The 10,612-nt window shown below is 55.7% G+C and overlaps 1 protein-coding gene across 3 annotated transcripts; it reads left to right on the plus strand.

The window, feature by feature from the left end:
- Positions 1 to 463: 463 nt before the first annotated feature.
- On the plus strand, positions 464 to 10,530 carry CCNDBP1 (cyclin D1 binding protein 1). 3 transcript variants are annotated; one of them, XR_009154305.1, is made up of 11 exons: positions 464 to 623; positions 725 to 789; positions 4,912 to 4,993; positions 5,196 to 5,292; positions 5,456 to 5,529; positions 5,687 to 5,763; positions 6,183 to 6,436; positions 7,881 to 7,927; positions 9,877 to 9,937; positions 10,119 to 10,165; positions 10,312 to 10,405. XR_009154305.1 is itself a non-coding variant. In XM_058176215.1 (10 exons), the coding sequence occupies exons 1-10, from the start codon at positions 515 to 517 to the stop codon at positions 10,481 to 10,483; spliced, it is 1,038 nt and encodes a 345-aa protein (XP_058032198.1). In that variant the 5' UTR covers positions 464 to 514; the 3' UTR covers positions 10,484 to 10,530. The 3 variants fall into 3 exon arrangements, 2 of the variants coding, with proteins under 2 accessions (XP_058032198.1, XP_058032199.1); XM_058176215.1 differs by lacking the exon at positions 7,881 to 7,927 and having other exon boundaries at positions 10,312 to 10,530; XM_058176216.1 differs by lacking the exons at positions 464 to 623; positions 725 to 789; positions 7,881 to 7,927 and adding an exon at positions 2,210 to 4,475 and having other exon boundaries at positions 10,312 to 10,530.
- The last annotated feature ends 82 nt before the right edge of the window (positions 10,531 to 10,612 follow it).

Consider the following 10,612-nt stretch of genomic DNA (forward strand, 5'->3'; position numbering starts at 1 on the left):
AGTCTCGGGGCTCCCGGCCTTTTCCTTGCGGAGGGGGAGGGGAGGGAGCTGCGGATGCGAGGGCGGCCCCGGGCCAGGGCGGGGTCTGAGGCCTCCCCCTCCCCTCTCTCTGCCGCCCCTGGGGCCCAACGCCAAGGAGGCAATATCAGCCCCGCTTATCATACAGTGTTAAGACTCGGCTAAATTTTTTTTTTTAATTGAAAAAGTTTTAACAAGCAAAAACATTTTCCCCCTCCCTTCCCCCCCCCGCTTCCCGGGTCAATCACAAGGTATTGTTATACATAAACCAAACATAGAGTAAAATTTTCCCTTCTAATCCAATTAACCTCATCCAAATCTCTTCATTTCCCACCCCCCCACCCCCCATTACATAAAATAATACTTCCTAATTATTCAAAGGCAAGACTCGGCTAAATTTTAAAGGGCGGGTAAGCGAAGCGGGCCGGAAGCGCCTCCGGCCGGACCCTCCCGTGGGACGGACCTCCGGGCTCCTTTCGTGCCGGGCTGGCGGGCCATGGAGGCGCTGCGGGAGGCGCTGCGGGAGGCTCTGGCGGAGCTGCGGGGCGCCGGCGGAGGCGGAGGCGGGGAGCCCTTCGACCGGGGCCGCTTCTGGGAGGCGCTGGGTGCGGGGGCGGGCGGGGGCGGCGGCGGAGGGAGGGAGGGGGAGGGGCGGCCGCCTGTGCCCGGCCTCCCTGACGCTGGCCTCGCTCTCGTCCCCTCGCAGCGGGAGCCTTCGGGGCCACCTCGCGGGAAGCCACGCGGCTCAGCCTGGCCGCCGCCCGAGCCCAGGTGGGTCTCCCTGTCCGCACGCCTGGCTGGCGGCCCCGGGGAGGGGTGGGCGGCCGTGCGGGGGAAGGGAGGAGGGTGCCTCGGCCGGCGAGTGGGGCGAGGGTCCCGCTGCTGCCGCCGCCGCTCTCCCCCTCCCCCTCCCGTGGAGCCCTGGCGGCCGCTCTCCACCACAGGAGCTGGGGGCTCCGTCCCGCGGTGTTCCGGGCTAATAGGACCCGGTTGAGGAAAGCGTGCGGCCCTCCCGGTCTCGGCCTCGGCTCAAGGGCTCCGCCTTCCCCGGCCTGTTGGAGTTGATCGTTCTCGGGATACTTTTTCCCACGTATTTCCTGCCGATATAGAGTATTCCAGTTGTATGAAACATTCAATGCTTCTTAGCTTTTCTGGAATTAACTGCTTAGGTTCCTGATAATTTTGCAAATTCGGCAGCTATTATTCAAGTACCGCAAGTTCATCTTTTCATAGCGAAGTTTAGATTGTGACAAGGGTACTTAGTTCTTCTCCTGAAATCAAACTTCGAGTGTGAGGTGGCCTTGTGGCATCCTGTAGGAGTCAATTGGACCTCTGGTTTGGAGACTTAAGTGTACATTGGTGTGTGACTGGATTTCCTTCCTTCCTGAAGCTTGAGAGGCATGCGAGGGCTTGCCCTGAGGGCGGTCAGATACCTACTTAAGGAGAAGGCAAATCTATTGTGTATACAATCCTTATTTATAATTGCCACCCAGGGTGATCACACTTTGTGGTTTGAGTTGGAGAAGGTTTTTCATCTTGATGTCTATGGAGATCTTGTCATCCAGGTCATGGTTGTCCCAAAGGAGCTTTTTTCCAAGAGGCAACGGGACTTTATGTTTTTTCTTTGAAGACTTTTGGCTTCTCATCCAAGAAGCCAAACATCAGCATCTTGGCGGGATGCTCCTTTCAGGCACTCTTCATTTGCATTCTTTTAGAGGGTCGTTGAGGCCACTTGGAGGTTTATCGGTGTCCTGAGGGTCACCTGAGTGGTGCAAATGGTTGTGAGCCTTCTTGAAACTGTTGAAAGCAGGGGTCCTCAAACTTTTTATAGGGGGTGCCAATTTACAGTCCCTCAGACTGTTGGGGGGGGGGCTGACTGGGTGGGCGTGGCTAGGTGGTCATGTGACTGGGTGGGCGTGGCAAATTTAGCAGTCCATTTTGCCAATTTAGCAGTCCATTAAATACACACAAATTAAACTTTAATTTGTTTTACTCCTGGGGGTGTTTTATTTGCTTTTGTTTGCATCTTGCTCTTTTGATTGACTTTTCTTTTTACTAGATCATTTTTTAAGTTGTTTAGGAGTCTAGTGGTCCACTTCAGGAAACTCAGTTTTGCAGCAATTTTTCTCAGCCCCAAGGAGTTGGAACAAGCCAAGAAAGCCATTGCCTCTCCTTGTTTTGGGTGGGTGGGAGGCAAGGGACTCAGCCCAAGAGCTGGGCCTCCTTAGAGAGGCAAAGGAGCAGGTTTATGTCTACTTCAGAACCTGGAAACAGGCACCCCTCAGCAGCAACCTCCTGCATACTTGGGACGGCCAAGTCCCTCAACCAGCACAGGCTCCTTTTGCTCTACCTCCACTGCTGCTCAGTGCCAGAACAGACAAGAAGGAAAAGGGGTGCTTCTCTTCTGAGCTTGATTTCTCTGCCCCCTCCTCAATAGCTCCCTTGCCAAGATAATGTATTTCATCGTGTCTGAAGCAGCAGCCATGAGACCCAGGCAAGCCACTTCTGGCATAAGAGCCTCCTCAGCCATCCTGGGCTGAGCTAGACTACCAAGTATAGTAGCCTGCCTGCCCCCTTTATTGGTAGGGGAAGGGAAAATGAGGAATTACTAGACTGGCCTGCCATCCCAGAAAGCATTGCCCCTCTCTCTCCCTCCCCATTCCTGCCCCCAATTTGTCTATTGAAATTAAGGCTGGCTTCTCCTCAGCTCCGCTCTTGATTGGGGAGCCCATAGCCTCAATCTGAAACCTAGGAAGAGGGATAGGGGAGCACAGGAGATGTGCTCCCATTTTCCAATTAAGAAAACTTAAATTCTACGATCCTTTTTCAGAATGCTGTACCAAAACCCTTTTCTTGAGCGGGGAGGAAGAAAGCCACCATTAGTGCAGGGCTCCTGTTCCTGCCGCCGCCATGCCAGCCTGTTCAAAGCAGAGGCGACATCCACAGGGGCAGAGCTTGGGGGAGTTTCCTATCAATGACATTAGCTCGCTGCCACCTGACAGGTGAAGTAGGGGCGAAGGGCCCTCTTTATCATGTGGGCCTCCAGGAAGGGATCTGGCCACTCCAGCTCCCCCTTGGCCTGCTCCCCAGGGGCAGATATTAAACTCTCCCTGCCCCACTGGAACTGGGCAATGAAGGGCGAGCATCTCAAGCAAGGTGGCATTCGGGGCAGGGGATTTGGCTCAAGCAAGGCACTTCGGGGAAGAGCCAGGGAGCATTCCAGGAAGCCTCGCTAGCCCCCACCAAAGTGCCACCGTGAGCGTCTGAAGCAAGAGTCAGTGAGGTTTTTCGGGGAAAAGCCAGCGAGGGTTCTCTGAAAAGAAAAGAGGCCAGGTGAGATCCAGACGCTTTCCGGCTCCCCTGGTCCCAGAAGCATCAACCTCACACTCTCCCCTATCTGCTAGCGGCTGTCCCATTCTCCCTCTCCCTCCTCACTGCCGGGTGATCCCATGTGAAAAAGGGGGTGGCTGCTAGCAAAGAAGGTGTTGTGACTCCAGCCCCCGAACCTGGCCCCATGCCCAGAAATGACTTGGAGCCGGGCCTGCTGCCAGAAAGTAACTTGGACAGTGAGGGGGAAGGGCCGTCAGGACTTGCCTCGGGAGCACCGGCTTCCCTGGCTCAGCTCCAGGAGCCAGAAGCAGGCCAGGTGGAAGAAATAATGAGGCCTTGGAAGTGCTGAGTCATGGAGCCACACCTCACAGGATATAAAAGGCAGCGAGAGCTGGTGTGTCTCTTTGTAACAGGCAAATCCACTGATTGACTAGAGCTGAAGTTTGTGACTCACCAGCGTCGTGGAAAATAACGAGGGCTCTTGGCAGACGCTGGCTCTTTTGCCACCAGAGCTGATAGTGCCGGCTAATTAAGCCGTCATTCGGACGGAGGCGGAGGAGGACAGAACAGAAGGGAGAGTGCGGGGTTGATGCTTCTGGGACCAGGGGAGCCAGAAAGCCTCTGGATCTCACCCGGCCTCTCTTCCTCTCGCAGCCACGTGTGCTGCTGCTGCCCTTCCTGACAGCTGCCTTGGGAGCAAGGGAGAATAAAGAGGCCAGCCAGCAGGCCGAAGGTTCACTCACTTGCTTTGCTCTCCTGTCTCTGCTCTTGCAAGTTTTGCTGCCTTTTCTCTTCCTGTGCGGCTTGCCCGATCTTTGAGACTGCGGCCAGGTCGGTGGCAGGGAAGGAGCGCAGGACGTGGGAGATGGCAGCATCAGAGCCCTCCCTGGCTCTTCCCCAAGATGCCCTGGCCTAAGCGGGCAATCCCATGTGAAGAAGGGGGTGGGCCACTAGGGGAGAGTGTGAAGTTGGTGCTTCTGGGATGAGGGGAACAGTCCGCAGCTGCTCACCCACCCACCCTCCAGCCCGGGAGGATGTGGCTGCGCCAGCAGCATCGCCCCTCCACCCGCAGGCTCTCCCCTGCCCACCTGTGCCCTTCAGCCTTACCTTTGCGGCAGCAACCTGTGGTGAGCCTTGAACCATTGAAATGAGCAGAAGTGGGAAGTGCGGCTGGACAGTGGAAGATAAGGGCGATGGCTGGAAGGGGCCTCCCCAGGGCCCCCATCAGCCAGGCAAAGCCAGCTATGCAGGAAGTGGCTGGGAGGAGAGAGACAAGGGGCGGGGCTTAACCCCACCACTCCACGGGCCGCAGTTTGTGGATGCCGGGTTGAAAGAACCATGTTGTAGACTGGAGATAGATGATGTCGTATTTTTCACCTTGAAGGAGATTGTCCCCCAATCAATCCTACATTTTAAAACTATCCTGCTTGTTCAGGTGGGGAAGGAGGAAGAAACAGAATATCCTTCACTGGTGCCTAATGTAGGGCCCCTCTAGGCCTTGAAGGACATAGGTACAATCTTGTTGGGGACAGCACTTAACCTTTGTGGTTGGTTTCTTCTCAGACGTGCGAGAGGCTGAGCGAAGAGGTGCGTAATGCCACCATCGGAGCTGTCTTGGTGTATTACCAGCTCCCAGAGAGCCAAGGTGAGCAGTAGTCCCCTGTTTCAGCAGTGCGAAGAGCCTTTGGGCCATCAGCTCTGATAGTTGCCCCATCAAGCTGGGGAGAGGCCTGGAGCTCCTCATTGATGGCTGAAAGCTCCTGCTTTTATTTAAAGTTGCTTGTTACGAGGAATCTTGCTCCAGTTTTCAAGTTTAAACACTGCAGAACTCCCTTTGCCTCTCCCAGGAAAGGCCCTGAACAATGCTGTTCGTTGTGCCACGATCCAGGTGGTGGAAGGGATGATTCAGCTCATAGAGGTTATCCTTCGGACGCCCCAGGACAGGTGAGCCTTCTCCCTCCATGGCTGCCCCTCTGCTTTTCCTCCCCAGAAAAGGCTCCAGCAGGCCGAGTTGATGGGTGGGTGTCCTCAGCTATCTTTATGTGACCTCAGCCTTCCCAGTTCCCTGTTGGCTGCATTGGTCCCTGTCATGTTGTCCCTCTTGCAGTCTGTCTCAGGAGCAGCTTATCTCAACTGGAGGCGTCTGGGAGGCCTGCGACCAAGTTTCCTGCCTGCCGCATGGTAAGTGGTGGGAGAGAAGTCAGGACCAGAAGGCAGCTGTGCACGAGCAACCTTGCCCTGGCCACAGAATGGGCCTATGTTTAGTTGGAGCTTTGGGGGGCAGCTCTCGCTACCACCCAGCGTGTCCTCCCCCTCACCCAGTGTTCTCTCTGTTCAGACAACCTGGCAGCAGTCACGTTGGCCATTTCTTCCTGCCTGGAACTTATCAAGGATGCATTGGAGGAGATGGACCAGGTGGGGAGAGGAGACAACCACTTTGGGTGCCTAAGGGACAAGGGGCCCAGCGACTGCCAGTGCCTGAGCTAGGAAGAGCAAAGTAAATAGAGGCCGCCTCCACTGGCAAGAGGGAGGGGGCAGCTATGCATGTTGGGGGCCTTGAGGCTTGGATCCCTGAGACCCCAGAGCTTCCCAGTCTCTTGGGGCCCTGGCTGATTTCCTTCAAGCCTTGGAATTCTGTCCCTGTCCCTGTTCTGTCCCTCTTGGTTTCTTCAGGATGCTCGGGGTGACTTTCTCATCCTTGTTATGCCATCACCAGCATCAGAGCCCGGAAGGTGCCCCCTTGGTGTCCCCAGCCTCCTCCCTCCCTTTCCCAAATGCCACCCAGATTCCCTCAGACTGGAGCACCCCTTGCCATACGCTTGTGTTTGTGTTAGATGCAGTCCGAGGGAGGGGCTTCTCCCGGTGATCTGCTGGAGGATGAAATGCTGGGCTTCCCAGGGAATTGTGACCTTGCTTGGACAGACGCAGAGCGGCAGCTGCTGGGCCCCTGCAAGGGGCTGGTGAAGGCCACCAAGGCTGGGCTGAGGAAATTGCTGGCGGCCATGAGAACTCATGGCGGAGCAGACACAGAGGAGCAGGTGGCTCAGCTGGATGCCCTGGCCGAGGCTGCGGCTGAGCTCAGCCCCAGGTGAGAGTCACCGAGGCCCCGCCGAGCGGAGGAGCATTAGCATCCCTGGTGGGAGTGGAACCCACATTGCAAGGAGGGGGCTTCTCCTGGAGTTCACTGAAGGGGAGGAGGTCATTGCTGCATTTGTTTCCCAACAGTCACCCCTCCAAGACCCAATCTGCCTGAGACTCGCTGGCACTGGAGGGCTATTCGATTGACACGGTTTATGGGAGGGGCAGATATGGTGGAAGGGGGGGATCGCATCATGTTAGGGGGGCACGCCCTCGCTGTTTGCAAGTGATTGCGTGCTCCGGTCCCCCTGCCTTTTCCCGTTCCCCGAGTGGCGGGACTCCTCAGGGCCTTGACCTCTGGCTGATGATGTGCAATGCCAAGTCCGTGGTTAACAAGGCCCCCCTCATTTTAGATCTGATACAAGAGGGGGGTGCGGACCTGATGGGCATTACGGAGACCTGGTTGGGCACGGAAGGGGGGGTTCCCCTCGTTGAAATGTGTCCACCGGGCTTCCAAGCATTTCATCAGCCGAGGGTTCAAGGCAGGGGTGGGGGGGGTAGCGGTTATCATAAACGAGAGTCTGGAGCCGAGGGAGGCCACTGTCCCGTAGATAGCCGGTTGTGAGTCTCTCTTTGTACGATGGGGCCAAGGGTTACAGGTGGGCTTGCTGATCACGTACCTGGCTCCCTGCCACATGACAACAGCCCTGCCTGAGCTGCTCGATGTGATCGCCGAGTCGGCAGTTGATACCCCCAGGCTTATGGTCATGGGGGATTTCAACTTGCCGTCGGTAGGCGAGACATCGTCGACAGCTTGGGAGTTCATGGCCTCCATGGCAGCCTTGGACCTGACCCAGTTAGTGAATGGGCCCACACATACTGGGGGACACTCGCTGGACCTGATTTTTGTCTTGGGACAGTGGCTGAATGACCTGGAAGTGGGGGATTTAGTCATTACTCCCTTGCCATGGACGGATCATTCGCTTCTTCGCCTGGACTTTCGAAACGCAAACCCACACCGCAGGGAGACGGAGCCAGTTCGGTGGTTCCGTCCCAGGCGCCTGATGGACCCTTGTAGGTTCCTGACGGAGCTTGGGCCGATTCCTGAGGATCTAGCCCACGGCTCGGCCGAAGAATTTGTTGCCGCCTGGGAAAGGGCGGCGACGGGGGCTTTGGACCGCGTCGTGCCTTTGCGGCCTCTGACCCGGCGCTGCTCTCGACCAGCTCCTTGGTTTTCCGAGGAGCTGAGAGAGATGAAGTGCCGGAAAAGATGCCTAGAGAGCGCCTGGAGAGCCAGCCGTTCCGAATCTGACCGAACACTAGTGCGGTCTCATATTCAGGCCTGCCTAGTGGCGATAGGGATGGCAAAGCAGGAATACTTTTCCGCTCTTATCGCATCGGCAGATAACCGCCCAGCCACTCTGTTTAGGGTGACCCGCTCCCTTCTTTTTCAGGGAGCTCGGGAGGACCCCTTGCAGGGACGTGCTGAGGAATTTGGAAGGTATCTGCACGATAAAATCGCTCAGATCCGGGACGGGCTGGACGCTGATTGGAGGGATTCAGGCGGGATGACGGAGGCAGGTCTTGAGAATATTGTTTGGGCGGAGTTTGACTCTGTGACTCCCAACCACATGGACAGGATACTGGGAAAGTTGAATGCTACCACATGTTTATTGGACCCGTGTCCCTCCTGGCTGGTACTGGCCACTCAGGAGGTGACACGAGGCTGGCTCCAGGGCATTATTAGTGCTTCTTTGATGGAGGGAGTCTTCCCAGCTGCCTTGAAAGAGGCGGTGGTGAGACCCCTCAAGAAGCTTTCCCTGGACCCAGCTATTTTGGCTAATTATCGTCCTGTCTCCAACCTTCGCTTCGTTGCGAAGGTTGTTGAGAGTGTGGTGGCATAGCAGCTTCCCCAGTACCTGGAGGAAACTGTCTATCTAGATCCGTGCCAGTCCGGCTTCAGGTCTGGGTATAGCACGGAGACGGCTTTGGTAGCGTTGGTTGATGATCTCTGGAGGGCACGGGACAGAGGTTGTTCCTCTGTCCTTGTCCTGTTGGATCTGTCAGCGGCTTTTGATACCATCGGCCATGGTATCTTGCTGTGACGGTTGGAAGGTTTGGGAGTGGGGGACACCGTTTTTCGGTGGTTCTCCTCCTACCTCTCCGACCGTTCGCAGACGGTGTTGACAGGGGGGCAGAGGTCAACCGCTAGGCAACTCACTTGTGGGGTTCCGCAGGGGTCGATTCTCTCGCCTCTCCTGTTCAACATCTATATGAAGCTGCTGGGGGAGATCATCCGTGGTTTTGGGGTGAGTTGTCAACTGTACGCTGATGACATTCAGCTGTACATTTCCACCCCGAACCACCCCAACGAAGCCGTTGATGTGATGACCCGGTGCCTTGAGGCCATTCGGGTCTGGATGGGGACGAACAGACTCAAGCTCAACCCATCCAAGACAGAGTGGCTGTGAATACCGTCGTCCCGGCACAGTCAATTAACTCCATCTTTGACTGTGTGGGGGGGCAAATCGTTGGCCCCCAGGGAATCGGTGCGCAATTTAGGCGTTCTCCTGGACGCGCGGCTGTCTTTAGAAAACCATCTGACGGCCGTCGCCAGGGGAGCTTTTTATCAGGTTTGCCTGATCCGCCAATTGCGCCCTTTCCTGGATCAGGACTCATTATGTACAGTCACTCATGCCCTCGTTACTTCCCGTCTGGATTACTGCAATGCTCTCTACATGGGGCTCCCCTTGAAGAGCACCAGGAGGCTCCAACTGGTACAGAATGCAGCCGCGCGGGGGATTGAGGGAGCTTCCCGTAGCTCCCATGTAACACCTCTCCTGCGCAGGCTGCACTGGTTGCCGGTGGTCTTCCAGGTGCGATTCAAGGTTTTGGTGATCACCTTTAAAGCGCTCCATGGCATGGGACCGGGATATTTATGGGACCGCCTACTGCCATCAATAACCTCCCATCGACCTGTGTGCTCCCACAGAGAGGGCCTCCTCAGGGTGCCGTCGGCCAGACAATGTCAGCTGGCGACCCCCAGGGGGAGAGCATTCTCTGTGGGAGCTCTGGCCCTGTGGAATGAACTTCCCGTTGGGCTACGACTTCTCCCTGATCTTCGGACCTTTAAGCGTGAGCTCAAAACCTTTTTTCATCAAGCAGGGCTGGCCTGATACGATTTTAAATTGAATGTTTTAATGGGATTTTAAGGGGATTAATTTTATTTATGACTTTTATTCAAAATTTTTAAATTTTTCAGCGTAATTGAATTAGATTTTTAATGGTTATTGTATTTTAAACTGTCGATATTTGTTTTATTTCTGCTGTACACCGCCGAGTCTTCGGAGGAGGGCGGTATAAAAATATAAATAATAAATAAATAAACAAATAAACTGTGCTGGCTATGTTTGTGCTGATCCCTTGCTGGTTTTGTCTTCTGTATTTTAGTGTGGATGAACTGGTGCTCAGCCTCTGCCCACCCGTGAACCAGCTCGCTCTGCGGTTGAATGTAAGTTGGTCAAGGAAGGACCCGGGAGTCTCTTCCTAGCTGCCCATACCTGCAGGCTATTAATCATGGCTGAAGCCCCAATACCCTTGGCGAGGTGTACCTCCCCTGTGGGGGGAGAGTGTCTGAGAAGGGGCCTTTGCAGTCACCAGGCCTCCTTGCTCACCTGCCGATCCCTTTTTAGGCTGGGAAACTGGCTTCGGTGCTAATGAAGATGCTGGAAATCACCAGGTGAGAGAACCGGTTCTGGACTTGGTCTCTGTCTCTGTCTCTCCCTCTCCTCCTCCCTCCCTTCCTCTCTCTGTCATTTGCCTCAAGGCCAGGCTGGCAGGCGGTCACCCTGACTTTTCATTTTGGCACTGTCTTGTCTCCTGCAGGACGAGCCACGTCTGCCCTCCCTCTGCAGAGAGCTGGGTGCGGTTCCTGGCTGAAGCAGTGGACCACAACCTAGGCAAGATCAAGGACTCTACTCAAGGCCTGCTGCAAGACCCTGGACCAGCAGGGGTGGGTCAGTGTGCGGGAGATTCCCAGCCGAAGAAGCAACCGTAGCGCCTTTGTCCCGACTGCAGGCAGTAAAGGACCCTTCTGTGCAAGAAGCTTGGAATGCTTGTAGTGTGCTTATTTCTCTAAGACAAGCAACTCTGATGGGGCATGGAAGCAGTGACTTCAGTGGTGAAG

The sequence above is a fragment of the Ahaetulla prasina genome, chromosome 3 (assembly GCF_028640845.1).
Source record: "Ahaetulla prasina isolate Xishuangbanna chromosome 3, ASM2864084v1, whole genome shotgun sequence".
Taxonomy (NCBI): Eukaryota; Metazoa; Chordata; class Lepidosauria; order Squamata; family Colubridae; genus Ahaetulla; species Ahaetulla prasina.

Coding starts and splice junctions, on each gene's coding strand:
- CCNDBP1 (XM_058176215.1), top strand. CDS start 515: ATGGAGGCGCTGCGGGAGGCGCTGCGGGAGGCTCTGGCGGAGCTGCGG. Junction 6,437..9,876: donor GCGGCTGAGCTCAGCCCCAG/GTGAGAGTCACC, acceptor TCTGTATTTTAG/TGTGGATGAACTGGTGCTCA. Junction 9,938..10,118: donor AGCTCGCTCTGCGGTTGAAT/GTAAGTTGGTCA, acceptor ATCCCTTTTTAG/GCTGGGAAACTGGCTTCGGT.